This window comes from Heptranchias perlo, chromosome 26 (assembly GCF_035084215.1).
Source record: "Heptranchias perlo isolate sHepPer1 chromosome 26, sHepPer1.hap1, whole genome shotgun sequence".
In the NCBI taxonomy this organism is placed as follows: domain Eukaryota; kingdom Metazoa; phylum Chordata; class Chondrichthyes; order Hexanchiformes; family Hexanchidae; genus Heptranchias; species Heptranchias perlo.
Window position 1 is genome coordinate 22,190,996 of NC_090350.1, and position 27,414 is coordinate 22,218,409.

The 27,414-nt window shown below is 42.7% G+C and overlaps 1 protein-coding gene across 16 annotated transcripts in view; it reads left to right on the forward strand.

Annotated features, from left to right (window-relative positions):
• Positions 1-27,414, forward strand: part of macf1a (microtubule actin crosslinking factor 1a) — a 523,722-nt gene that overhangs the window by 188,824 nt on the left and 307,484 nt on the right. For 15 of the 16 annotated variants that reach the window (XM_068006497.1, XM_068006495.1, XM_068006501.1 and 12 more), the window contains one exon: positions 11,612-11,673. In XM_068006497.1, coding sequence (XP_067862598.1) covers positions 11,612-11,673 — 62 coding nt within the window. Of the gene's footprint in view, positions 1-5,954; positions 6,054-11,611; positions 11,674-27,414 lie in introns of those variants that run through there. The other variant, XM_068006498.1, reaches the window with a different exon arrangement.

The window sequence follows — 27,414 nt, forward strand, 5'->3', positions numbered from 1 at the left end:
TGCCCAGTTTTGAGCTGCTAGATCTGTTCTGAATCTATCCCATTTAGCACGGTGGTAGTGCCACACAACACGTTGGATGGTATCCTCAGTGCGAAGACGGGACTTCGTCTCCACGAGGACTGTGCGATGGTCACTCCTACCAATACTGTCACGGACAGATGCATTTGCGACAGGTAGATTGGTGAGGACGAGGTCAAGTAAGTTTTCCCTCATGTTGGTTCGCTCACCACCTGCCGCAGGCGCAGTCTGGCAGCTATGTCCTTCAGGACTCGGCCAGCTCGGTCAGTAGTGGTGCTACCGAGCCATTCTTGGTGATGGACATTGAAGTCTCCCACTCAGAGTACATTCTCTGCCCTTGCTACCCTCAGTACTTCCTCCAAGTGGTGTTCAACATGGAGGAGGACTGATTCATCAGCTGAGGGAGGACAGTAGGTGGTAATCAGCAGGAGGTTTCTTTGCCAAACTTTAGTGATTTTACACTACAGATCATTTTTGTGATACTTGAATATTTGGTGGTGTTCCATATACTAAAACAAATTTCTGGAAAATGAAACTCTTAGCAGGTTTGGAAATTGAAGCCTTTTGAAACCATTAGAAAGTGATCAAAAAGAATTGTTAATTTTTGTGGAACAGAACAAAGATACCTTGTTCTGTCATTCGACACTCCTTGGAGACTGCTCTGTCGAATATATCCTCTTCAGCGGGGATTATGGTGCAGTCTAGACTATGGGCGTTGCAAATTCTGCTGTCAGTATTCTATCTGCAGGGAGAAACCAAGTGATGCAAATTGGTCCATTTCTCCAAAATAGTTAACTAGCAGCACCACAGAGCATATAAACCAGTAGAGTTGAGACAAGCAAGTTCAAGGAATGAGAAGCTCAGGACTCAAAACTTAGTCTTCTAGTAACATTACACAACACTTTTTAATGCAACTCCACTGAAATTGATTTAAGCAAGGTATTTTTTTTTGCTTGGTGGGTACTAGTGTAAAGGATGATTAGGTTCATAATGATGATGGAAAAGCAGGAAAATTGTCATCTTCACATACTTTGTGTATCCACATTAACTCCCATTTTGTCTTTGACTCTTACTCATTGGTATAATGAGCTGGGTAGTCTGATAGCTGCAATAGAAGATTTGGGAGACATGAGTTATGATCACAATTGTGACTGAGACTTGTATTTTGGTTTACTCAAATGGTGAGTGTCACTTGTCTTTGCTTGAGGAGAGATGGAACACTGATCCTTAAGTGGTCCCATCCCACACTCTCCAAAGGGCACCATCTGTTGCAATCATTCTGATTTAGCCTCCAACGGACTGAGGATAAAAATGAAAGTGAAGTCAGATGTGTCCTCTTAGACCACCAATTAATATTGGGAGATACAGGTTTGAGTGTTAATCAGTACTGAAATCCAATCTTGGCTGCATTACTACTGTGCAGGTGGTGAGTGAGTTCCAGGGTTCTGGCCACAATTAATCCCAACAGGAAGGGAATATCAGAGTAAAGTTTATTCCAAGCTGTTCTCCAGCAGTTCCCCCAGTAGAGAAGCATTGGCTGGGGCTGGGAAGCATGTTGATCAACTGTTATAGCCGCAATTGGTGCATAGCTTGAGGGAGGAGGGGATTAAAAATAGGAGTTACCCTAAAAACAGAATCAATTGATTAAAATTTCAGTGGGATTTGAAAATACTCAAACTTATAAATACGAGGGATTTCTATTTAGGTTGAACTCATTCTATTCTTCACTTTGGATTTCTCTAAGGTACCCCATAGCAGTTTTATCTCATAGCCAATAATACTATATCAATAATCGCAAAAGAAAAGCAAAAGTTGCTATTTTAGCAATGTTTTTCCTGCATCATGGACAATGACTGTGACAATGACAGGCAGTTTGTTGCCTGTTGTCTGTTATAGGAAATCCCCTTTTGCTTTCAACCTTTGCTTCCTGGAAAACAAGTAGATTGTGAGTGAACCACAAAGCAATATCTTGAATTGTTTCCTATTGATTGATAGATTATTCCTACTCAGTTAAATTTGAAGCCAATTATTTTGCGCTGAATGTTACAAGAGGACAAGAAAAGTGTACTTCGATGAATGTTCAATTGAAGCTGGATTAAATAATATAACTTAATTGCTATGTTTCTTGGAGGGTTAAACTGGTGCTGTAGCAGCTTGAAGAATTATGCATTGTGTTTTTAACTTTTGTCTGTTTTATGTACAATAACATTTTTAATTTACCAGCATGAAGAAGTAGTACCGCTGTTGAGCCTTCTGGAAATTATCTTGTACCAATCAGAAATTTGGCATGTCTCATCAGATTGTTGGTTTTAATACTGACAATTGTGATAACATTTCTGAATAATATCCAGGAATGTCTGAATTAAAATTTTACATTTTAAGGGGAATCTAGATAAGTTCATGACCGAAAAAGGAATAGAAGGATATGCAGGGAGGGTGGGAGGAGGCTTGCGTGGAGCACAAACACTGGCACAGACCAGTTGGGCTGAATGGCCTGTTTCTGTGCTATAAATTCAATGCAATGTGCATTTTCTCATACTATCCTACTATACAAAACAGGTCTGTCTCCTTTGCCTTGATTGTAAATTTTTGACTTAGTGGAAAAAAGCAATTATCTTTATAAATCTAGAATGAAGAACTCTGCAGAATATAAATGCCATTTTAAAAATAAATAGCATGATAAGGAAGCAATGCAGTGGGATGGTGGGATGCAGATTGCATCTGATTCTTTGCATGGTGCCTGCCAAATATTAGCTAGCCTGAACAGTGGAGGTACTGAGCAGAGAGGATGGGAAAATGACAGCCGAGTCAGGCACTTATTGTTTTGGGTAGGATAGATAAATAATTTTAGAAAAGGTTTTTTTAATTTATAAAAGTGCCTTTGATTGGGTCTTAAAGTAAAATGGAATTAGCTTTTATGTTTCATATTAAATTTAGTCCTAAGTTGAAGGAAGTTGCTGATGAAGTTGGTCCAGTGATTGTAACGCAAGTTTATAAAACAAAAAGGGGAACAAAGATAATTCCGGGAACTACAGGCCAGTGAGACTGGCATTTGTGATACATCAAACATTGAAGAGCATCCTGAAAGAATAATGGGACACCTAGAGAATTATGAAATGAGGTAGTTACCATAATCTTTTGAGAGGGAGATCATGCCGGAGGCCAATTCTTTGCTTTGTTAAAATCATAGAAATCATAGAATGGTTACAGCACAGAAGGAGGCCATTCGGCCCATTGAGTCCGTGCCAGCTCTATGCAAGAGCAATCCAGCTAGTCCCACTCCTCCACCCTTTCCCCGTAACCCTGCAATTTTTTTCCTTTCAAGTACTTATCCAGTTCCCTTTTGAAGGCCATGATTGAATCTGCCGCCACCACCCCCTCGGGCAGTGCATTCCAGATCCTAACCACTCGCTGTGTAAAAAAGTTTTTCCTCATGTCACCTTTGGTTCTTTTGCCAATCACCCTAAATCTATGTCCTCTGGTTCTTGACCCTTCCGCCAATGGGAACAGTTTCTCTGTACCTACTCTATCTAGACCCTTCATGATTTTGAATATCTCTATCAAATCTCCTCGCAACCATCTCTGTTCCAAGGAGAAGTACCCCAGCTTCTCCAGTCTGTCTGGGGGTTAACACTAATGGGGGATTAATGGTCAAAAATCTACCCATTAGGTAAATTGATTGATTCTTCAATTTACCTGGATAGATTTTAGCAAAGCTTTTGGCAGTATGATAGGCCCACAAGATGGAAAGGCACAGAATGGGGTATGGCAGGGAGAAAGTCCTGAGTGGATCAGACATTGGTTTAATCAGAGGAAGCAAAGAATAGTTGTATATGGTGCTTCATCAGAGTGAGAAAGGGTGTTTAACATGGCACCTCAGGCACTCGTTCTAGGGCCATTATTGTTTACATTACATATCAATAATTTGGAAGTGAGAACACAAATGAGGTTGTCCAAATTTGCCAAATATGGAAAACTGGCTGGGGTGGTGGTGGGAGGGGGTGGTTGGGGCAGGGGATTGGAAGCAAACAGATTGAATATTGAGGGTTCTGGACAGATTGGGGAGTTGATCTGACAAGTTACAGATTTTGCTTGATATGAACAAATGCAAGGTGAGGAGACTGACCAGAAGGGGACCAACCAGTGGGAATGTAAGTTGAAATAGTAAACTACAGGCCACAGCACAGAAGAGGGGTATGGAAGGTGACTATCAGCACTATGTGATGCAACAATAAAGAATGCAGTCGAGATTTTAGTGTGTATAACCAGAGGGATAGAATGAGGAATGTTTGGGGCTAGGGGGTGGAGGGGAAGGGAGAAAAGTAGTAATCACTGGTTCAGCCCTACCTGAAGTACTGTGTACATTTCTGGTCAACATATTACAATGCATCCTTGCATTGGAGGTGGGCAATTAATCTGACCCTGGGGATTGGGGGACCTGAGCTATGAGTCTGAAAGTGTTTACACTGGGGGGAAAAAAGGCAGCCCAGGGAAGACCTTATTGAAATTTTCACAGTTTTAAGGGGTGTAGATGAACTGAATCCTAATAAACTGTTTGACATTATCATAAACCTTTCCTCTTCTGAGCATGAATCATTCCTCCGGTTATAGATAGTCTAGGTTTAGCTACACGCAGAGGATGGCAAATGTGTAAAAAAGATTGCCCGTGGAGCTATTAGAGGTAGATAAATGTTTGGAAATTAAACGAAGAATTGGTTCATTTTTTAGGTAAAAGAAGCGATTTGAAGGATTTTGGATGTCAAGTGCAGCATGTGTTTTTTTATTTTAAGACTTGCCAGATGGACTGCAGTGGCCTTTTTAGATCCTGTGATCCTACGGTAGTGGAAATTGTCAAATATTCAAAATAATGGCTTTTTTTTAGAAAAAGGTACTTTTCAATTGATTTTAAAAAAAAACTTTTTGTGAACTAGAATGATAGCTTACCACCTTAATGTCATTGAAAAAGCAACAGCTTATGGAAGATGGGGAGAAATATCCCCTGTGGTCCTAATTTCTAGTAGCAGCATGTTTTTAGGTGACAGCACCAGGCTCCTTTTATTCGTGTTTAAATGACGATTAGCTGCTACTGTATTTCTATGAATCACTTTCAGCTTTGAGGAAATGACGTTAGACTGCCATGTTTTAAGGAGGTTGATCTGAGCAGTGTACTTGAAGCAGTGCAGCACAGATACTGCAGCAATAGCAGGTGAATACAGCAGAGAAGTTAGAAATTTGTAGCCATACCAGATTAAAGGCAGTAAAGGCTCGCTGCCTAATACACAAGCTGGGAAAGGTATTTATAGCCCTGAGCAGTTTATGTCTGTGTTATCAGTACGAAGCAAGAGAAAAGGGAAATGGTTGCAGCCTGTGTACATTCAAGTACCTTGTGCGTGTCTGATTCAGCTCAGTAATGTGGGTCACTGGAAAATTAATTACTGGAGAAGAACCCAGATGCATCAGCTCTTCCTTTTGAGTTTTTAATTTGACTGCAATTTTTTGGCAACTGGACGACTGTGAAACAAGCCTGGCTCGAATTTGTAAGACAGTGCAATAACTGTAGGAATGTACAACTACAAGCAGCATTTTGTTACCCTTTACTAAGAGACTTAATCTTTTCTTATTCACCTCTGCTGCTATAATTTCAACTGGTCTCTGAATAAATCCATAGAATTTTTTGTTTCAATTCTTTGGATTCAAAGTTTTAATGTTCAATGACTCCAACAGACACAATTGACGTTCCGTTTCACGTGGGTTCCTTCTGAGTTTGGCAGTTTGCAGAGTTTTTCAAGGTGATTTAATCAGAAGAGGAGTGGGAGAAATCCTTATTAAAGCTTTCAGGAAGTGGGAGGTTCATGACCTCGTATATCACACTCTTGGCTCATTACATCATAACTGCATTCTGTTGCTTTAAAGCCTCAAGCTTGCAAGACGAACACGAAGCATAATGTCAGCAAAGCGTGCTGGTAAGATGTGGGGCCTCTACAGTAATGACAGAGAGCTAAATGCAAGCCTGGTCTCCTTGATGTGCTGCATGGGTCAGTATGATGGTTTAATTCTGTTTCTACTGTAGTTACAGTAATACTGCACTTGAGTCTGTTGGTTTTCTTTAATTCATGCTGGAAAAACCATTAATGTATACCATTGTAAGTCTTGAATAGTTTAGCAATTGTCAAATGGAAACATTATCTTTGCAGTGGCATCAGTAAGTAGTTCATCCTTATTTTTAAATCCCACCATGACCTCGCCCCTCCCAATCTTTGTAACCTCCTCCAGCCCTACAACCTTCCAGGATCTCTGCTCCTTCAATTCTGGCCTCTAGCGCATCCCCAATTTTCTTCGTTCCACCATTGGCAGCTGTGCCTTTAGCTACCTAGACCCTAAGCTCTGGAATTCCCTCCCTAAATCTCTCCGCCTCTCCTCCTATAAAACGCTCCTTAAAACCTACCTCTTTGACCAAGCTTTTGGTCACCTGACCTAATATTTCCTTATATTTCCTCACGTGATTCGGTGTCATATTTTGGGTCTGCAATTTCTCTAAAACAGGCAGTGAATTCCTCATATCATCTGGCAGCTTGTGATTGATAGATGGGAATTTCATAGATGGGAAGTTTAAAATGAATGGTTCTGGGTTTTTTTGAACCACTTGCCAGTTACACAGCAGCTTTAGTTAAATACCCGCCTACCTTCTTAGATAGGATATGATGCTAGAGGGAAACAATCCCAATGAGGGAACTGTTCTTTTTAACTAAAATCAATGTTGGGCCTGTGTGTAATTATTTTTTTAAAAATCATACTTGTATCTAATTTATTTTTGACACTGATCTTTGTGTATTATTTTGTTTTCAATGCACTTATCAGTTTAACATTTTCTTGGTAATGCCAAATAGCAGATTAATTATCATGGTTGACAGTATGAGAAGATATTGAATAGCACAACACTATAGAAATTGGTGTAAATTCCTGAGTATTCCAGGGTATTTTAAATGATGGTGTATAAATTTATCTAGTGTTGGCAATTACTTTATGCTGAGCATACTTATGGCAAGACTGGAATTGCAAGCTTCAGAAGCCTTACCTGTGGGTGGGGCTAAACCATAGTACAAGTTGAGGCCAAACCATCAGTAAATTTGGGTAGGAAGAACATGCAGCAGCATAGTATTAACTTGACTGTGTAAAAATCAAACTGTAGTCACTGTGCCACTCCCTTTATTTTATATATAAACTGTGGGTTGTACAGGTGATCTCAATTCTCCAAAGGCTTTTTACATACAATAACAGAGAAAGTGACTGAGATTGTATGGTGTTAAACTGCCTATCTCAGCTATTGCATGCTGTTGCCTTAACTAAAGGTGTCAGCTGTAGCTCAGTGGTAGGTCTCTCGCCTCTGAGTCAGAAGGCTGTGGGTTCAAGCCCCACTCCAGAAACGGCACAAAATCTAGGCTGACACCCCAGTGCAGTACTGAGGGAACACTGCATTGTCGGAGCTGCCGTCTTTCAGATGGACGTAAAAGATACCATGGCACTATTATGAAGAAGAGATGGGGAGTTCTCCCCAGTGTCCTGGCCAATATTTATCCCTCAACCAACATCATTAAAACAGATTATCTAGTCATTATCACATTGTTGTTTGTGGGACCTTGCTGAGTGCAAATTGGCTGCTACGTTTCCTACATTACAGCAGTGACTATGCTTCAAAAGTACTTCATTGACTCTAAAGCACTTTGGGACGTCCTGAGGTTGTGAAAGGCGCTATATAAATGCAAGTCTTTCTTTATTTAAAGGCCAAGACCATGTGCCATAATCACTACTGATAGATTAGGAATTGTTTCATAATTTTAACTATACCAGGTGGATAATACATTTTTTAGGTTGATAATATGTAAATACAAACATAATTTAAAAAGAAAACATGTATGACCACATCTTTTTTCCCCATTCTGCTTTCCAATGAGTACACCAACTGTAGGCAAGAGGTCCTAGCCCTCTGTAGATACCACTCAGCGATAATTCTTGTACATTGTTTCCCCTTTCCCTGAGAAGTCAGGTCTATTCCCCACTGAGGATCTTCCATTAATTGTACAACTGAAATTGGGAATCTATTGGAGCGGTCCATCATTGGGACTGTGCATTGGTGTTCCAGTGAACCAAAAGAATTTTAACTGAAAATATGGTAAACTCATCTTTGCTCAAAATTTTGTGCTTGTTAATTTTCGGATTAAGATGATGCATCTTCAAAGTTTCATAACACAGCATTTTACTGAGATATTAAATTTAGGACGCTGATTAAGTTGCTGCATTTATTTGTCTCCTATATTTAAGGCTGCCACTTCTATATCAATGCAGGGGGTGTACAGTGACCTGAAAGTAGCAGTTGGCGATCTGACATGCAAGCAATAAAGTGAAAGTTGTGAGATTAATCTGGTTGGTAATCTCAGTGCTTGGGCTTCTCACCAGGTGTAGTGTAACTCCAGGCCAGTGCAAAGCCACATTTTGAAGGTGCCCAGGCAGTCTGTTATATTTACTGGGAACTTGATCAATTTGCTTTTAACACTGAGAACAATGCTGGCCCAACCATTCTCTTGTTACGTTAAAATGAATCCATGGTGATGGGGGGTGGGGGGGGGGGGGGGTGGGGGAGTGGGGAGCGGAGTGGGGGACGAGTGGAGCTCTGCACATGTGTTGAAGCTTGAGTGTATCGCTTTTGTCATTGAGCTGTGTGTCCTGGAATAAAGCGCGGCCATCGCTGTAACAATTATGTGAGTTGTGTATTGCAGTACGCAGTCTGAGACTGGTTGTAAAAGACTAGTAATATCTGTCTAATTTATATTGCAGTAATTTCACTAGTTGAAGTGGGTGGGTTGACATTACTGAAACTGGCATACAAAATGGTGACATATCTGAACTGGTTGTAAAAGACTAGTAATAAAATAGTCTTGTACAATGTAGCATTGTTCATTTTAGTATTCTGCATTACATATAGAAATATAATTAAATTCAAATTTTACTGTAAAAATATTTCATTTCTGACTTTAGTTTGTCATGAGGGAAAGTTTCCTTGTTGCTTTTTGTGAAAAGATAAATTGCAGTTATCTTTTGAATTGTTTCTACAGAAAATGCTTTGCAGTATACTTTTTAGGGTTAAACCGTGTTAATGTGGCTGGCAGCATCTTTTTTACATGAATGCAGCTCTTGCAGTCAGTCTTACCTCATCATTGGAAATAGGCAGACGCATATTCTATCTGTTAATCCAACAAATGGGAACTCTTTCTTTATAAAATCAAAAAAATTATCATTTGGAATTGAATTCATTGACCAGCTCAGTATCAGTATCTCTTTTTAAATTCATATATAATAACTGTACTAAAGATGGTTCTGATTTCAGTTTCTCTTTCCCCTTCGTTCCTCCCTTCCCTCAATTTTTGAATTTATTTATTTCTTCCCCACTTTTCAGATTTCCATTAACCATTTTCTAGCCCAGAAGATAGACATAAAACTTGTTCTGAGGTTTCTGCTGAGGTTGTTGCTAGGCTGGGCATTAGAAGGTGTATGGTGGGAACTATAGGTGACTTGCACTTTTTTAAAAAAAAAATGTTTTCCCTCCCATCACGTGAGGAAATGCTCAGTTACCACTTGTGAAATGGGCGAAGTTATGGAATTGTGATTTTTAGCATGCCTGCAACCACCCTGTGGCCCAGTACAGTGAGTGCCAGCAAGCTGTGCTATTATTCTGCATTCTCTGTGTTTTAACTTTAAAATACCATGTTGGTTTAACCATGTCTTTAGCCTTTCGTTATGTTCCTTTTGTGATGTTAATAATATTCTTTATTAAAAGATGTAAAATCATGATTAAGTTTGACAGTCAACATCAGATAGATGATAGAAGTGAAATTGTCTGTCACAAGATGCATACCTGAGATGTTGCCTCATAAGAGAAATGCCAGGAATTACAAGCACGGTACATACACATATGAGATCACAGTCCTGAGCCAGGATTTTGGGAAATTGCACTTCCACATGAGAATCTTCTGCCAAATGTGCAAGAATTGCGAGGCCGTGGGCGCCAAATGCAGAAGAATTGCTTAGCCTTTGATCTGTTTTTTTTTAAAAAAGGATGTTCTTGTTGTATCCAATAGTCCATTCCTTTTCCTAAAAGAAAATTGGCTTAAGAATAGGGTGTGTTTTAACTCACAAAATAAAAAGTGTTTTACTTACCATTTTCATTTAAAAACAAGAATATTAAGCCCATTGAGAAGTTCTATGCAGATATAATTCTAGATTATGACCTATACTGGCTCCCACAATTTTTTTTTAAAAATAGTCCTGTATGTGAAGGCTATAAAACAGAAAAAAAACACTATACAGTGACTTGCTTCTTGATCAAGCTTACCATTTTGCTGGATTTTTAGGCTGGATATATAAGGATGCATTAACCTAGCATTGGCTATGAACAGCAGTGGATTAAGTGCTGGCAGCTAAGGCGAGCAAATGGACCATCATATTCCTGCTAACTTTGAAATGTACTAAAGATGGTGGTCCTGAGTGAGAGGATGGCTGTCCTGGGATAAGTGGGCAAATTAAAAAATATATGTTTTTCATACAAATGTAGTGTTTGCTTATATGAGCTACAGGCTGGTGAAGGAACTAAGACAATTTTCTGGTTTGTATGGCATCCTTACCAGCTCTTGAGTAGAACGCTTGTGGTAGCAGAGGTTTTTCTTTCTCATTCTGTTGATCGTCATCACATTTTCTTTTCCAAATTTTTTTTGTGTGTGACCTTTTGTTCTCAGAGTGAGAAATGTTTGTGTTGGGAATAGAAAGCACACCCATGTCCGCTATAGCACAGTTCGATGCAAAGCAAAGCTTCTTCTATTCTGTCTTAATATTGTGCCTCAACCCCAACCTCTCAAGAATACCCCAACTGCACTGGTGGGATACTTTACCACTTCACATACCAGCTATCTTTGTCCTCGGTGTGAAATTCTTAATTAATGCCAAATCATTATGTTTATGAAAATAAGTTACTGCATTAATGTTGGGAATAGTCATTAACATTTATTGGAGACCCACATTTCCCCGCCCTAATTTTTTTTGTACGTTAAAATATGACCGGTTCTCTTGTTAAATGTGGTACACAGTATCTGGTGCAGTATTGTGGCAAGACTTAAAATACAAGAAAATTCCCCTATTTTAGAAAATTATTTAGTGTTTTTGAAACTAACATTTTGAGTTGATTGAGAATAGCTATTTGAGTGGATTATATGAAGCAACAACATGGAGTAGGAATGAATTTATCTCCTATTCAGAGACAAGAGTTACATCTGAGCACAATTGCAATTTTAACTTGATACCCTTAAGGGAAAGGAGCGGCAGAGGTCCAGCCTCAACACTGGTAAAGTACGCTACCTGTTGGCCAATCATTAGATGATATTGATGGTAACGTTGAAGAATTTCATTGCATAGATTGTGCTGGTTACAACAGATTATCATGGTGAAAATATCACAGAGAAAACTTATTCTTTTTTAATGTTTTTTAAATGGAGCGATTTAAAATTGGGGGAGAAAGTAACTCATTTTCTTTTTTCTTTTTTTACAGATGAGCGTGACAGAGTGCAGAAAAAGACATTCACAAAATGGATCAACAAACATCTCATAAAGGTACAATTGTTTAACTTACTGCAGCATTCTGGAAGGGCTCCATGATACAAGGCTTTTCTTGTCTTCAGATCCAATTTTGATCTTGCATCAATAAACAGCACTGAAGGTGACACAAAGCCTTTGATCTGTTCACGCTGCAGGTTTTTTCTTTGTGTCAGTTTTTCATTTTTACTTTTGCCACAGTCCTCTGTTGTAGATCTATTTCATTCCAATACTCTTTATAGTTAAGGAACGAGATGCAGTGCACTATGCAATTTTACTGGGAGCTTGAAGTCAGAAAGAAAGATTTACAATCGTCTAGTGCCTCACTATGACTCTTTAGCACATTTCTGTTATCAAGGTAAATATGACGGCTCACTTTGCTCACAGCAATGTCCCACGAACAGCAATGATATGGAGAAGCAGTTAGTCTGTTGCTTGGGGCGTTGATTGAGGGGATAAATGTTAGCCAGAACATCAGGAGAAACTGTGACCTTCTGACTCGTACAAGACTGCAAAATCCGAGTCAGTTTGACAGTTTCTAGAGCATGAGTTTTTCAGTTGGAGTTCCTGGGTCTGCAAGGTCATAGGATTTCTTTTTGTCATCAGATGCGTATTTTTCAGTATTTTAGAATATTTTCTGAATCAAACGAATGAATGTTTTGTGTGGAATTAATGCCTTTAAAGTGTTGGGAAGTGCTGTTCTTATTTTTTTTAACTTTGAAGAGTACACAATCTCTTTAGCAATAGGTGCTCTTCTTCCCCCACACCATCACCTCCGAAGTCCCCCAAATATACATCCAAGCCCTCCTCCTCTTCCTTATCTACATGCTAACCCGCGGTGACATAGGCTGCAGATATGTAGTCAGCTTCCATATGCATGCTGATAATGCATAACTCTCTCTTCACCACTGGCCACCCTCGTGTTGTCAAACTGCCTGTCCAACATCAATTGCAAAGTCACAACTTTCTCCAACCGATCATAGGCAAGACTGAAGCTATAGTTTTAGCCACAGTCACAAACTCACGTGCCACTAACTGAATCCTCCTCCCCATCTACTTTTCAGGATGAATCAGACCATATGAAACCATGGCATCTTGTTCAACCTTGAGCTGAGCTTCAAACCCTACATCCTAACCACTAACAAGACTGCTTATTTTCATCTCCCCAACATCGTCCACCTCTGCCTCTACCTTAGTCTCCCTGCTACTAGAATAGAATCATAGAATGATTACAGCACAGAAGGAGGCCATTCGGCCTGTCAAGCCCGTGCCGTCTCTCTGCAAGAGCAATCCAGCTAGTCCCCGCCTTTTCCCTGTAGCCCTGCAAATTTTTTCCTTCAAGTACTTATTCAGTTCCCTTTTGAAAGCAACAATTGAATCCGCCTCCACCAACCTCTCAGGCAGTGCATTCCAGATCATAACCACTCGCTGCGTAAAAAAGATTTTCCTCATGTCACCTTTGGTTCTTTTGCCAATCACCTTAAATCTGTGTCCTCTAGTTCTCGACCCTTCTACCAATGGGAACCGCTTTTCTCTGTCTACTCTGTCTAGACCCCCTCATGATTTTGAACACCACTATCAAATCTCCTCTCAACCTTCTATGCTGTAAGGAGAACAACCCCAGTTTCTCCAGTCTATCCACATGAGCCAGCATGTAGAAAGTCCTACAAGAGAGGGGGCGGTACTGGACCTAATTCTAGGGAATGTGGCCGGCCAAGTGGAAGAAGTGCTAGTAGGTGAGCACTTTGGTGACAGTGACCATAATTCGGTGAGATTTAAGGTGGTCATGGAAAAGGATAGGGAGGGGCCGGAAATAAAGGTTCTAAATTGGGGGAAGGCCGATTTTAATTTTAATAGGATAAGGCAGGATCTGGCCAAAATGGACTGGGATCAGCTGCTTGTAGGAAAATCCGCATCGGAGCAATGGGAGTCTTTCAGAAGGGAGATTGAGACCATACAATGGCAACATGTTCCCGTAAAGGTCAAGGGTGGTTCCAAGAACTCCAGGGAACCTTGGATGTCGGGATATACGAGAATGGATTAGGAAAAAAAGGAGGGCTTTTGGCAGATACAAAAGGCTAAAGACGGAGGAAGCCCTAGAGGAATACAAAAAGTGCAGGGGGATACTTAAAAAAGAAATTAGGAGATCAAGGAGGGGCCATGAAATAACACTGGCGAGCAAAATAAAGGAAAATCCTAAGATGTTTTATAAGTATATTAAGGGTAAGAGGATGACTAGGGAAAAAATAGGGCCCATTAGGGACAAAAATGGCAATGTGTGTGTGGTGCCGGCAGATGTAGGAGGGGTTCTAAATGAATTTTTTGCATCTGTTTTCACTATGGAGAAGGACGATGTAGACATAGAAATACGGCAGGGGGACTGTGATATACTCGAACATATTAACATCGAGCGGGAGGAGGTATTGGCGGTTTTAGCAGGCCTAAAAATGGATAAATCCCCAGGCCCGGACGAAATGTATCCCAGGCTACTGTGTGAGGCAAAGGAGGAGATTGCGGGGGCTCTAACACATATATTCAGAACCTCTCTGGCCACAGGGGATGTGCCAGAGGACTGGAGAACCGCTAATGTAGTACCATTATTCAAGAAGGGGAGTAGGGAAAAACCGGGGAACTACAGGCCAGTGAGCCTAACATCAGTGGTAGGAAAATTATTGGAAAAAATTCTGAAGGACAAAATTAGTCTCCACTTGGAGAAGCAAGGATTAATCAGGGATAGTCAACATGGCTTTGTCAAGGGAAGATCATGTCTGACTAATTTGATTGAATTTTTTGAGGGGGTGACTAGGCGTGTGGATGAGGGTAACGCAGTGGATGTGGTATACATGGATTTCAGTAAGGCCTTCGATAAAGTCCCCCACAGGAGACTGGTCAAGAAGGTACGAGCCCATGGAATCCAGGGTGCCTTGGCACTTTGGATACAAAACTGGCTTAGTGGCAGAAGGCAGAGGGTGATGGTCGAAGGTTGTTTTTGTGACTGGAAGCCTGTGGCCAGTGGGGTACCACAGGGATCGGTGCTGGGTCCCTTGCTGTTTGTGGTCTACATTAATGACTTGGATATGAATGTAAAAGGTATGATCAGTAAGTTCGCTGATGATACAAAGATTGGTAGGGTGGTAAATAGCGAGGAGGATAGCCTCAGTCTGCAGGACGATATAGATGGGTTGGTCAGATGGGCGGAACAGTGGCAAATGGAATTTAACCCGGAAAAGTGCGAGGTGATGCACTTTGGAGGGACTAACAAGGCAAGGGAATACACAATGAATGGGAGGACCCTAGGCAAGACAGAGGGTCAGAGGGATCTTGGTGTGCAAGTTCACAGATCCCTGAAGGCGGCGGAACAGGTAGATAAGGTGGTAAAGAAGGCATATGGGATACTTGCCTTTATTAGCCGAGGCATAGAATATAAGAGCAAGGAGGTTATGATGGAGCTATATAAAACACTGGTTAGGCCACAGCTGGAGTACTGTGTGCAGTTCTGGTCGCCACACTACAGGAAGGATGTGATCGCTTTGGAGAGGGTGCAGAGGAGATTCACCAGGATGTTACCAGGGCTGGAGCGCTTCAGCTATGAAGAGAGACTGGGAAGATTGGGTTTGTTTTCCTTGGAGCAGAGGAGGCTGAGGGGGGACATGATTGAGGTGTACAAAATTATGAGGGGCACAGATAGGATGGATACTAAGGAGCTTTTTCCCTTCGTTGAGGGTTCTATAACAAGGGGACATAGATTCAAGGTAAAAGGCGGGAGGTTTAGAGGGGATTTGAGAGAGAACTTTTTCACCCAGAGGGTGGTTGGAGTCTGGAACTCACTGCCTGAAAGGGTTGTGGAGGCAGGAACCCTCACAACATTCAAGAAGCATTTGGATGAGCACTTGAAATGCCATAGCATACAAGGCTACGGACCAAATGCTGGAATATGGGATTAGAGTAGACAGGGCTTGATGGCCGGCGCGGACACGATGGGCCGAAGGGCCTCTATCCGTGCTGTATAACTCTATGACTCTATGACTCTAACTGAAGTCCCTCATCCCTGGAACCAATCTAGTAAATCTTTTCTGCACCCTCTCTAAGGCCTTCACATCCTTCCTAAAGTGCGGTACCCAGAATTGGGCACAATACTCCAGTTATACTCCAGTTGTGGCCGCACCAGTGTTTTATAAAGGTTCAATATAACTTCCTTACTTTTGTACTCTATGCCTCTATTTATAAAGCCCAGGATCCCATATGCTTTTTTAACCGCCTTCTCAACCTGCCCTGCCACCTTCAACGACCTATGCACATATACCTGTAGGTCTCTCTGTTCCTGCACCCCCTTTAGAATTGTACCCGTTAGTTTATATTGTCTCTCCTCATTCTTCCTACCAAAATGTATCACTTCGCAATTCTCTGCATTAAATTTCATCTGCCACGTGTCCGCCCATTCCACCAGTCTGTGTCCTCTTGAAGTCTATCGCTATCCTCCTCACTATCCACTCCGCTTCAAAGTTTTGTGTCAGATGCAAATTTTGAAATTATGCCCTGTACACCCAAGTCTAAGTCATTAATATATATTAAGAAAAGCAATGGTCCTAGTACTGACCCCTGGGGAACACCACTGTATACCTTACTCCAGTCCGAAAAACAACTGTTCACCACTACCCTCTGTTTCCTCTCACTTAGCCAATTTCATATTCATTCTGCCACTGCCCCTTTTATTCCATGGGCTTCAACTTTGCTGACAAGCCTATTATGTGGCACTTTATCAAACACCTTTCGGAAGTCCATGTACACTACATCAACCCTCTCTGCTACCTCATCAAAAAACTCGATCAGGTTAGTTAAACACTATATGCCTTTAACAAATCCATGCTGGCTTTCCTTAATCAATCCACACTTGTCCAAGTGACTGTTAATTTTGTCCCGGATTATTGTTTCTAAAAGTTTCCCCACTACAGAGGTTAAACTGACTGGCCTGTAGTTGCCGGGTTTATCCTCACACACTTTTTTGAACAAGGGTGTAACATTTGCAATTCTCCAGTCATCTGGCACAGCCCCCATATCTAAGGAGGATTGGAAGATTATGGCCAGTACCTCCGCAATTTCCACCCTTACTTCCCTCAGCAACCTGGAATGCATCCCATCCGGACTGGGTGACTTATCTACTTTAAGTACAGCCAGCCTTTCTAGTACCTCTTCTTTATCATCCAGTATCTCAACTATCTCCTCTTTGACTGTGACTTTGGCAGCAACTTCTTTCTTGGTAAAGACAGATGCAAAGTACTCATTTAGTACCTCAGCCATGCCTTCTGCCTCCATGCTTAGATCTCCTTTTTTGGTCCCTAATCGGTCCGCTCCTCCTCTTACTACCCGTTTATTATTTATATGCCTATAGAAGACTTTTGGATTCCCTTTTATGTTAGTTGCCAGTCTATTCTCATACTCTCTCTTTGCCCCTCTTATTTCCTTTTTCACTTCTCTATTTTCTATATTCAGCCCGGTTCTCACTTGTATTATCAACCTGACATCTGTCATACGCCCCCTTTTTCTGCTTCATCTTACTCTCTATCTCTTTTATCATCCAGGGAGCTCTGGCATTGGTTGCGCTACCTTTCTCCCTCGTGGGAGGGTACCTAGACTGTACCCGAACCGTCTCCTCTTTAAAGGCCGCCCATTGTTCGATTACAGTTTTGCCTGCCAATCTTTGATTCCAATTTACCCGGGCCAGATCCTTGACCCACTGAAATTGGCCCTCCTCCAATTGAGTATTTTTACTCTAGATTGCTCCTTCTCCTTTTCCATTGCTAATCTAAACCTTAGCCCTTAATTATGCTGTTGTCACCTCTAGACTCTCTTTCTCTAATGTCGTACTGTCTGGTATCCCATTCTCCACCCTCCATAAATTCCCAACTGGCCCAAAGGACAGTTGCTTACATTCTGTCCTGCTCACACATAACCCATGTTATCATTGACCTACATTGAATTCCAGTCCCTTAAAACATTAAATTTAAACTAGTTGTCCTGGTCTTCAGATCCTACTATTGCCTTGTCCCATCCGAAGTCTGCTCTTCAACTTTATAACCCCCCCCTGCATCCTCCACTTGTTTGACTTTGATTTTTGATTCAACCCATCCTTTCGCCCATCATTGGTAATAGAGCGTTCAGCTGCCTCAGCTCCAGTTCCTAAAATCCTGCCCCCGCCCACCCACCCCTCAAATTCTCTGCCTCTCCTTTTCTCTCCCCGGTCAAAATGTTTTCTCTACCAATATTTTTGGACAAGCTTTTGATAACCCCTGTCCCCCCCTCACCCCCCCCCCCCAAATCAGTCCCATTGCTTGGTATCTCTACTCTTTCCTATTTCTGTTTTTTTTTTCTTCCTCCCCAGAAGCCTTGGGCCATTTTCTATATTAAAGAAGCTATGTGAATCCAAGTTGCTGCTGTTACTTGCAAACCCAAATATCTTCCTGTGATATCAAATGGAGAGAATCTTGGGACAAAACTGAAAAATAGAAAATAATTTTCAAACTAAAAATAGTACATTGTCATTTTTTCAAGGGCTGTTTCTAAACAAGAGCTGATTACTAAAGCACATCACTAAGCCCTAAATAGCTCTACAGTCTACCTCGTCCAATAGATATTCTGTGGTCACATGGATATTTCCATGGGATAAAAGTATTATGTAACTATTTTAGGAAGGAATAATGGATTGTCACTATTGTGCATTACATGATAAATGTTACAAATGTATTTACTTTCTCAACAGCAGGAATTGAATATTCAATGGAGCTTTCAAGATGTGTGGTTTTTTTTGCATTATCATTTTATTGTCGCACTTCTTCCTTCAGCTGTCATGGCAGAATAATCTGTGGCTGCAGACTGCTCCAACTTTTCTCTTGCAAATATAGAATGTGCTGCTACCATCCATGCCCTTACTAGTTACCCAGATGAAGCCGAGGGTCATGTTTTGGGATTTCTTAGATCATTTTTATTTTCTTCATGGAAAGGATCTGGGAATGAGTTGTGTTTAAGTGTTGTGTTTTGAAACAAAGTGAATTTGCACAGGTCTAAAAGAAAAGACCCACAGGCTGCCAGTGTTGAAGATATATTATAACCAAACCAGCCTGTTTGAGGAATGTTGTGGCTCAGAGCCTATTCAGACTAAGACAATGAGGGTCAATTGTCTCATTCCAAGCCCGTCAAGCCTGGGTGGGCCCTCTTAATTTTGACAGGAGAGGTAACTGATTTTACTGACTGGTCTACTGGTGAATGATTTGAATGGGGAAGGAATCACAGGGATAGCCCTTTCTGCCAGCTGGAAACAGAGGGAAAAGGACTAAGAGGTAAATTGGCGCTTAGCCAGCTAGGTCTGGGAGAAGACCCTGGCCAAGCAAAGGAAACTTGAGCCCAGAACCTGGTCAGGATCAGACGGCTGGAATGGAAATCTCGAATGGAAATCCGTTTCCAGTGGTGTGGCACAAGGCTCAGTGTTGGGTCCCTTGCTGTTTGTGGTATATATTAATGATTTGGATTTGAATGTAGGGGGCATGATTGGCAAATTTTCAGACGACACAAAAATTGGCCGTGTAGTTGATAGTGAAGAGGATAGCTGTAGACTCCAAGAAGATATCAATGGGTTGGTGGAGTGGGCAGAAAAGTGGCAAATGGAGTTTAACCCGGAGAACTGTGAGGTAATGCACTTAGGGAGGGCAAGCAGTAAACGGGAATATATTGAGAGTGGTAGAGGAAGTGAGACACCTTGGAGTGCATGTGCACAGGTCCCTGAAGGTGGCAGTACAGATAGATAAGGTTGTGAAGAAGGCATACGGAATGCTCTCCGTTATTAGCCGAGGTATAGAACATAAAAGCAGGGATGTAATGATGGAACTGTATAAAATGCTGGTAAGGCCACAGCTGGAGTATTGTGCGCAGTTCTGGTCACCACATTACTGGAAGGACGTAATTGCTCTGGAGAGAGTGCAGAGAAGATTTAGAAGAGTTTTGCCAGGGCTTGAAAATTGCAGCTACGAGGAGAGATTGGATAGGCTGGGATTGTTTTCCTTGAAGCAGAGGAGGCTGAGGGGAGACTTGATTGAGGTGTACAAAATTATGAGGGGCCCAGATAGAGTAGACAGGAAATACCTGTTTCCCCTAGCTGAGAGTTCAAGAACTAAAGGACGTAGATTTAAGCTGATTGGTGGAAGGATTAGAGGGGAAATGAGGAAAAACTTTTTGACCCAGAGGGTGGTGGGTGTATGGAATTCGCTGCCCGAATTGGTGGTAGAGGCAGGGATACTCAACTCTTTTTAAAAAATACCTGGACCTGCACCTAAATTGCTGTAAGCTGCAGGGCTATGGACCGGGTAATGGAAGGTGGGATTAGAATGGACACCTGGTTGTTCTTCGAGCAGCCGAATGGCCCCCTTCGCTGCTGTATCTTTTCTATGGTTCCAAGGCTGACCACGAAAAATCAAGTGAACCCGCTAATAGGGATAGGGTGACGTATTTATTTTTCTTGTTCTCCAGGATGGTTCTATGGGTACTTGAGACAAGATGAGATTTGATTACATCTGTTACTCTCTTATGGTCAATTGCTGTTCTGTAAAATATAGCAGCTTCATATCTGGTCTTGTGCTTCAGTTAGACCATAAGACCATAAGAGATAGGAGCAGGAGTAGGCCATTCGGACCCTCGGCCTGCTCCGCCATTCAGTGAGATCATGGCTGATCTGATTTTTGTCTCAACTCCACTTCCCTGCCTTTTCCCCATACCCTTTGACTCCCTTGCTGATCAAAAATTTGTCTAACTCAGCCTTGGATATATTCAATGACTCAGCCTCCACAGCTTTTTGGGGTAAAAAGTTCCAAAGATTCACGACCCTCTGGGAGAAGAAATTCCTCCTCGTTTCCGTATTAAACGGGCAACCCCTTATTCTGAGACTATGCCCCTAGTTTTAGATTCCCCCATCCTCTCAGCATCTACCCTATCGAGTCCCCTCAGAATCTTGTATGTTTCAATAAGATCTCCTCTCATTCTTCTAAACTCCAATGAGTATAGAGACAATCTGTTTAATCTTTCCTCATAAGATAACCCTTCCATACCCGGAATCAACCTAGTGAACCTCCACTGAACTGCCTCCAATGCAAGTATGTCCTTCCTTAAATAAGGGCACCAGAACTGTACGCAGTAGTCCAGGTGTGGTCTCACCAGCACCCTGTACAGTTGTAGCATGACTTCCCTGCTTTTATACTCCATCCCCCTAGAAATAAAGGCCAATATTCCGTTTGCCTTCCGGATTACCTGCTGCACCTGTATGTTGACTTTTTGTGTTTCATGAGGACACCCACATCCCTCTGTACTGTAGCATTTTGTAGTATTTCTCCATTCAAATAATATTTTGCTTTTTTATCTTTCCTCCCAAAGTGGATGACTTCACATTTTCCCACATTATATTCCATCTGCCACATTTTTGCCCATTCGCTTAACCTGTCAATGTACCTTTGCAGACACTTTGTGTCCTCATCGCAACTTGCTTTTCCACCTATCTTTGTGTCATCAGCAAATTTGGCCACAAGACACTCTGTTCCTTCATCCAAGTCATTGATATATATAATAAATAGTTGAGGCCCCAGCACTGAGCCCTGCGGCACCCCACTAGTTACAGATTGCCATTTTGAAAATGACCCTTTTCTCCCGACTCTTTGTTGTCTGTTAGTTAGCCAAGCCTCTATCCATGCCAGTATATTACCCCCAACACCATGAGCTCTTATCTTGTGCAGTAACCTTTTATGTGGCACCTTACTGAATGCCTTTTGGAAATCCAAATATACTGCATCCATTGGTTCCCCTTTATCCACCCTGCCCTTTACTTCCTCAAAGAATTCTAATAAATTTGTCAGACACGATTTCCCCTTCATACAATCAAGGAGAGTCAACATGGTTTTATTATGAGTCTCCAAATGTCCTGCTACTACTTCCTTAATAATGGATTCTAGAATTTCCCCAATGCCAGATGTTAGGCTAACTGGTCTATAGTGACCTGCTTTCTGTCTCACTCCCTTCTTGAATAAGGGTGTTACGTTTGCGGTTTTCCAATCCGCTGGGACCTTTCCAGAATCTAGTGAATTCTGGAAGATTACAACCAATGAATCCACTATCTCTGTAGCTACCTCCTTTAAGACCCTCGGATGCAAGCCATCAGATCCAGGGGACTTGTCAGCCTTTAGACCCATTAGTTTACCTAGTACTTTTTCTCTAGTGATAGTGATTGTTTTTAGTTTCTTCTTCCCATTTGCCCCTTGATTTTCGACTATTATTGGTACATTATTAGTGTCTTCTACTGTGAAGACAGATACAAAATATCTGTTCAATTCCTCTGCCATTTCCTTGTTTTCCATTATTATCTCCCCAGTCTCATCCTCTAAGGGACCAATGTTTACTTTAGCTACCCTCTTCCTTTTTATATACTTGTAGAAGCTTTTACTGTTAGTTTTTATCTTCCTTGTTAGTTTACTCTCATAATTAATTTTCTCCCTCTTTATTATTCTTTTAGTCATCCTTTGCTGGCTTTTAAAGTTTTCCCAATCTTCGGGCTTACCAGTAATCTTTGACATGTTGTATGCTTTTTCTTTTAACCTGATACCATCCTTTACTTCCTTAGTTAGCCGTGGTTGGTTCACTCTTTTTGTGGAGTCTTTCCTCCTCACAGGGATATATTTTTGTTGCGAGTCATAAAATATATTTTTAAATGTTTGCCACTGCTTATCCACCATCATACCATCTAATCTGTTTACCCAGTCCACTTTAGCCAATTCTGCCCTCATTCCTTCATAATTACCCTTATTTAAGTTTAATACAGTAGTTTTAGACCGAAGATCCTCACTCTCAAACTGGATGTGAAATTTTATCATGTTATGATCACTGCTTCCCAAGGGATCCTTTACTTTGAGATCATTAATTAATCCTGCATCATTACCCATTACCAGATCCAAACTGGCCTGTTCCCTGGTTGGTTACCCAATGTATTGGTCTAAGAAACAGTCCCTAATACACTCTGTGAACTCCTCCTCAGGGCTATTTTTGCCAATTTGAATTGTCCAATCTATGTGAAAGTTAAAATCACCCATGATTATTGCATTACCTTTTTTACAGGCCCCTCTTATTTCCTGATTAATATTTTGCCCTACAGTGTAGTTACTGTTAGGGGCCTATATACTACTCCCACCAGTGATTTCTTTCCCTTGCTATTTCTTACCTCCACCCAAATTGATTCGACATCTTGATCTTCTGAGCCAAGATCATTTCTCACTATTATACCAATTTCATCCTTTATCAACAGAGCTACCCCACCACCTTTACCTTTTTTCCTATCCTTCCGAAATGTTAAATAACCCTGAATATTTAGCTCCCAACCTTGGTCACCTTGCAACCGCGTCTCTGTAATGGCCACGAGATCATACCCATTTGTTTCTATTTGTGCTGTCAATTCATCTATCTTATTACGAATGCTGCGTGCATTCAGATAAAGAACCTTTAGAAAGATTGGAGAAGTGTGCATGAGGACATATGTGAAAGATAATGATATCCAGTTCAGATCACAAGGGGGCCTTATTATTATACACCTGTGTTATACTATTGTGTAGATATTAAACAGTGAAGGCATAATCCGAAGTACATGATGCTGAGACTACATATGGGAGTGCTTTTCACTGTTGTACCTGAATATATCTAAGGTAGACCTGGAATGAGTACAAGTGTCAGTCAAAGTTAGTATCAAAACTTATGATCCTCTGAGTTGAGTGTTCGTTACATAACTACGAGAGTGAATTGGCTGCCCTTGACTTTTTCCTCGCTGGTTTTCTCCTCCCTCTTGGGCGCATTGAATGCTTGCTGTGATATGGAACTGACGGCCCTTGCTTACCTTGCCCATTCTTCGTGTGTAAAGCCAGGCAACAATATTTTTTTTTATTCGGTCATGGGATGTGGGCGTCGCTGGCAAGGCCAGCATTTATTGCCCATCCCTAATTGCCCTTGAGAAGGTGGCGGTGAGCTGCCGCCTTGAACCGCTGCAGTCCATGTGGTGAAGGTACTCCCACAGTGCTGTTAGGTCGGGAGTTCCAGGGTTTTAACCCAGTGACGATGAAGGAATGGTAATATATTTCCACGTCGGGATGGTGTGTGACTTGGAGGAGAATGTGCAGGTGGTGTTGTTCCTATGTGCCTGCTGCCCTTGTCCTTCTAGGTGGTAGAGGTCGCGGGTTTGGGAGGTGCTGTCGAAGAAGCCTTGGCGAGTTGCTGCAGTGCATCCTGTGGATGGTACACACTGCAGCCACTATGCGCCAGTGATGAAGGGAGTGAATGTTTAGGGTGGTGGATGGGGTGCCAATCAAGCGGGCTGCTTTGTCCTGGATGGTGTCGAGCTTCTTGAGTGTTGTTGGAGCTGCACTCATCCAGGCAAGTGGAGAGTATTCCATCACACTCCTGACTTGTGCCTTGTAGATGGTGGAAAGGCTTTGGGGAGTCAGGAGGTGAGTCATTCACTGCAGAATCCCCAGCCTCTGACCTGCTCTTGTAGCCACAGTATTTATATGGCTGGTCCAGTTAAGTTTCTGGTCAATGGTGACCCCCAGGATGTTGATGGTGGGGGATTCGGCGATGGTAATGCCGTTGAATGTCAAGGAGGTGATTAGACTTTCTCTTGTTGGAGGTGGTCATTGCCTGGCACTTGTCTGGCACGAATGTTACTTGCCACTTATGAGCCCAAGCCTGGATGTTGTCCAGGTCTTGCTGCATGCGGGCACGGATTGCTTCATTATCTGAGGGGTTGCGCATGGAACTGAACACTGTGCGATCATCAGTGAACATCCCCATTCTTGACCTTATGATGGAGGGAAGGTCATTGATGAAGCAGCTGAAGATGGTTGGGCCTAGGACACTGCCCTGAGGAACTCCTGCAGCAATGTCCTGGGGCTGAGATGATTGGTCTCCAACAACCACTACCATCTTCCTTTGTGCTAGGTACGACTCTAACCACTGAAGGGTTTTCCCCCGATTCCCATTGACTTCAATTTTACTAGGGCGCCTTCGTGCCACACTCTGTCAAATGCTGCTTTGATGTCAAGGGAAGTCACTCTCACCACACCTCTGAAATTCAGCTCTTTTGTCCATGTTTGGACCAATGAGGTCTGGAGCCGAGTGGTCCTGGCGGAACCCAAACTGAGCATCGGAGAGCAGGTTATTGGTGAGTAAGTGCCGCTTCATAACACTGTCGACGACACTTTTCATCACTTTGCTGATTGAGAGTAGACTGATGGGGCGGTAATTGGCCAGATTGGATTTGTCCTGCTTTTTGTGGACAGAACATATCTGGTCAATTTTCCACATTGTCGCGTAGATGCCAGTGTTGTAGCTGTACTGGAACAGTTTGGCTAGAGGCATGGCTAGTTCTGGAGCACAAGTCTTCGGCACTACAGCTGGGATGTTGTCGGGGCCAATTGCCTTTGTTGTATCCAGTACATTCAGCCGTTTCTTGATATCACGTGGAGTGAATCGAATTGGCTGAAGACTGGCTTCTGTGGTGGTGGGGATGTCGGGAGGAGGCCAAGGTGGATCATCTACTCGGCACTTCTGGCTGAAGGTGATTGCAAACGCTTCAGCCTTCTCTTTTGCACTCGTACTGGACTCTGCCATCATTGAGGATGGGGATGTTTACAGAGCCTCCTCCTCCTGTTAGTTGTTTAATTGTCCACCGCCATTCACGACTGGATGTGACAGGACTGCAGAGCTCTGATCTGATTCGTTGGTTGTGGAATCGCTTAGTTCTGTCTATAGCATGTTGCTTCTGCTGTTTAGCATGCATGTAGTCCTGTGTTGTAGCTACACCAGGTTGGCACCTCATTTTTAGGTCCACCTGGTGCTGCTCCTGGCATGCTCTTCTTCACTCCTCATTGAACCAGGGTTGATCCCCAGGCTTGTTGGTAATGGTAGAGTGAGAAATATGTCGGGCCATGAGGTTACAGATTGTGCTGGAATACAAATCTGCTGCTGCTGATGGCCCACAGCACCTCATGGATGCCCAGTTTTGAGCTGCTAGATCTGTTCTGAATCTATCCCATTTAACACTGTGGCTACGAGAGCAGGTCAGAGGCTGGGTATTCTGCGGCGAGTGACTCACCTCCTGACTCCCCAAAGCCTTTCCACCATCTACAAGGCACAAGTCAGGAGTGAGATGGAATACTCTCTACTTGCTTGGATGAGTGCAGCTCCAACAACACTCAAGAAGCTCGACACCATCCAGGACAAAGCAGCCCGCTTGATTGGCACCCCATCCACCACCCTAAACATTCACTCCCTTCACCACCGGCGCACAGTGGCTGCAGTGTGTACCATCCACAGGATGCACTGCAGCAACTCACCAAGGCTTCTTCGACAGCACCTTCGAAACCCGCGACCTCTACTACCTAGAAGGACAAGAGCAGCAGGCACATGGGAACAACACCACCTGCACGTTCCCCTCCAAGTCACACACCATCCCGACTTGGAAATATATCGCCGTTCCTTCATCGTCACTGGTTCAAAATCCTAGAACTCCCTTCCTAACAGCACTGTGGGAGAACCGTCACCACACGGACTGCAGCAGTTCATGAAGGCGGCTCACCGTCACCTTCTCAAGGGCAATTTGGGATGGGCAATAAATGCCGGCCTCGCCAGCGATGCCCACATCCCATGAACGAATAAAAAAAAACAGTGATAGTGCCACACAGTACGTTGGATGGTGTCCTCAGCCTGATGACGGGACTTCGTCTTCACAAGGACTGTGCGGTGATCACTCCTACCAATACTGTCATGGACAGATGCATCTGCAACAGGTAGACTGGTGAGGATGAGGTCAAGTAGGTTTTTCCCTCGTGTTGGTTTGCTCACCACCTGCCGCAGGCCCAGTCTGGCAGCTATGTCCTTCATGACTCGGCCAGCTCAGTCAGTAGTGGTGCTACCGAGCCACTCTTGGTGATGGACATTGAAGTCCCCCACCCAGAGTACATTCTGTGCCCTTCCTACCCTCAGTGCTTCCTCCAAGTGGTGCTCAACATGGAGGAGGACTGATTCATTAGCTGAGGGACGGTGGTAGGTGGTAATCAACAGGAGGTTTCCTTGCCCATGTTTGACCTGATGCCATGAGATTTCATGGGGTCCGGAGTCAATATTGAGGACTCCCAGGGCCACTCCCTCCTGACTGTCTATCACTTTACCGCCACCTCTGGTTGGTCTGTCCTGCCAGTGGGACAGGACATACGCAGGGATGGTGAAGGAAAAGTCTGGGACGTTGGCTGAAAGGAATGATTCAGTGAGTCTAGCTCTGTCAGGCTGTTGCTTGACTAGTCTGGGACAGCTCTCCCAATTTTGACACAAGTTCCCAGATGTTACTGAGGAGGACTTTGCAGGGTTGACTGGGCTTGGTTTGCCTTTGTCATGTCCGGTGCCTAGTGGTCTGATGCTGGGTGGTCCAACCGGTTTTATTCTTATTATTACTTTTCGTAGCGAAATTGTACAACTGAGTGGTTGCTCGGCCATTTCAGAGGGCGATTAAAAATCAACCACATTGCTGTGGGTCTGGAGTCACATGTCGGCCAGACCATGGGACCCTACATCCAAATCTGTTGCTGTCTACATGTGGGCAAGATGTACTGGATTGAGATCAGGAGTGGCTTTCTTTCCCCCTTCCCTATTCCAAAGATGCTAATGCCAATGTAGCATAGTTAATGCTGCCCC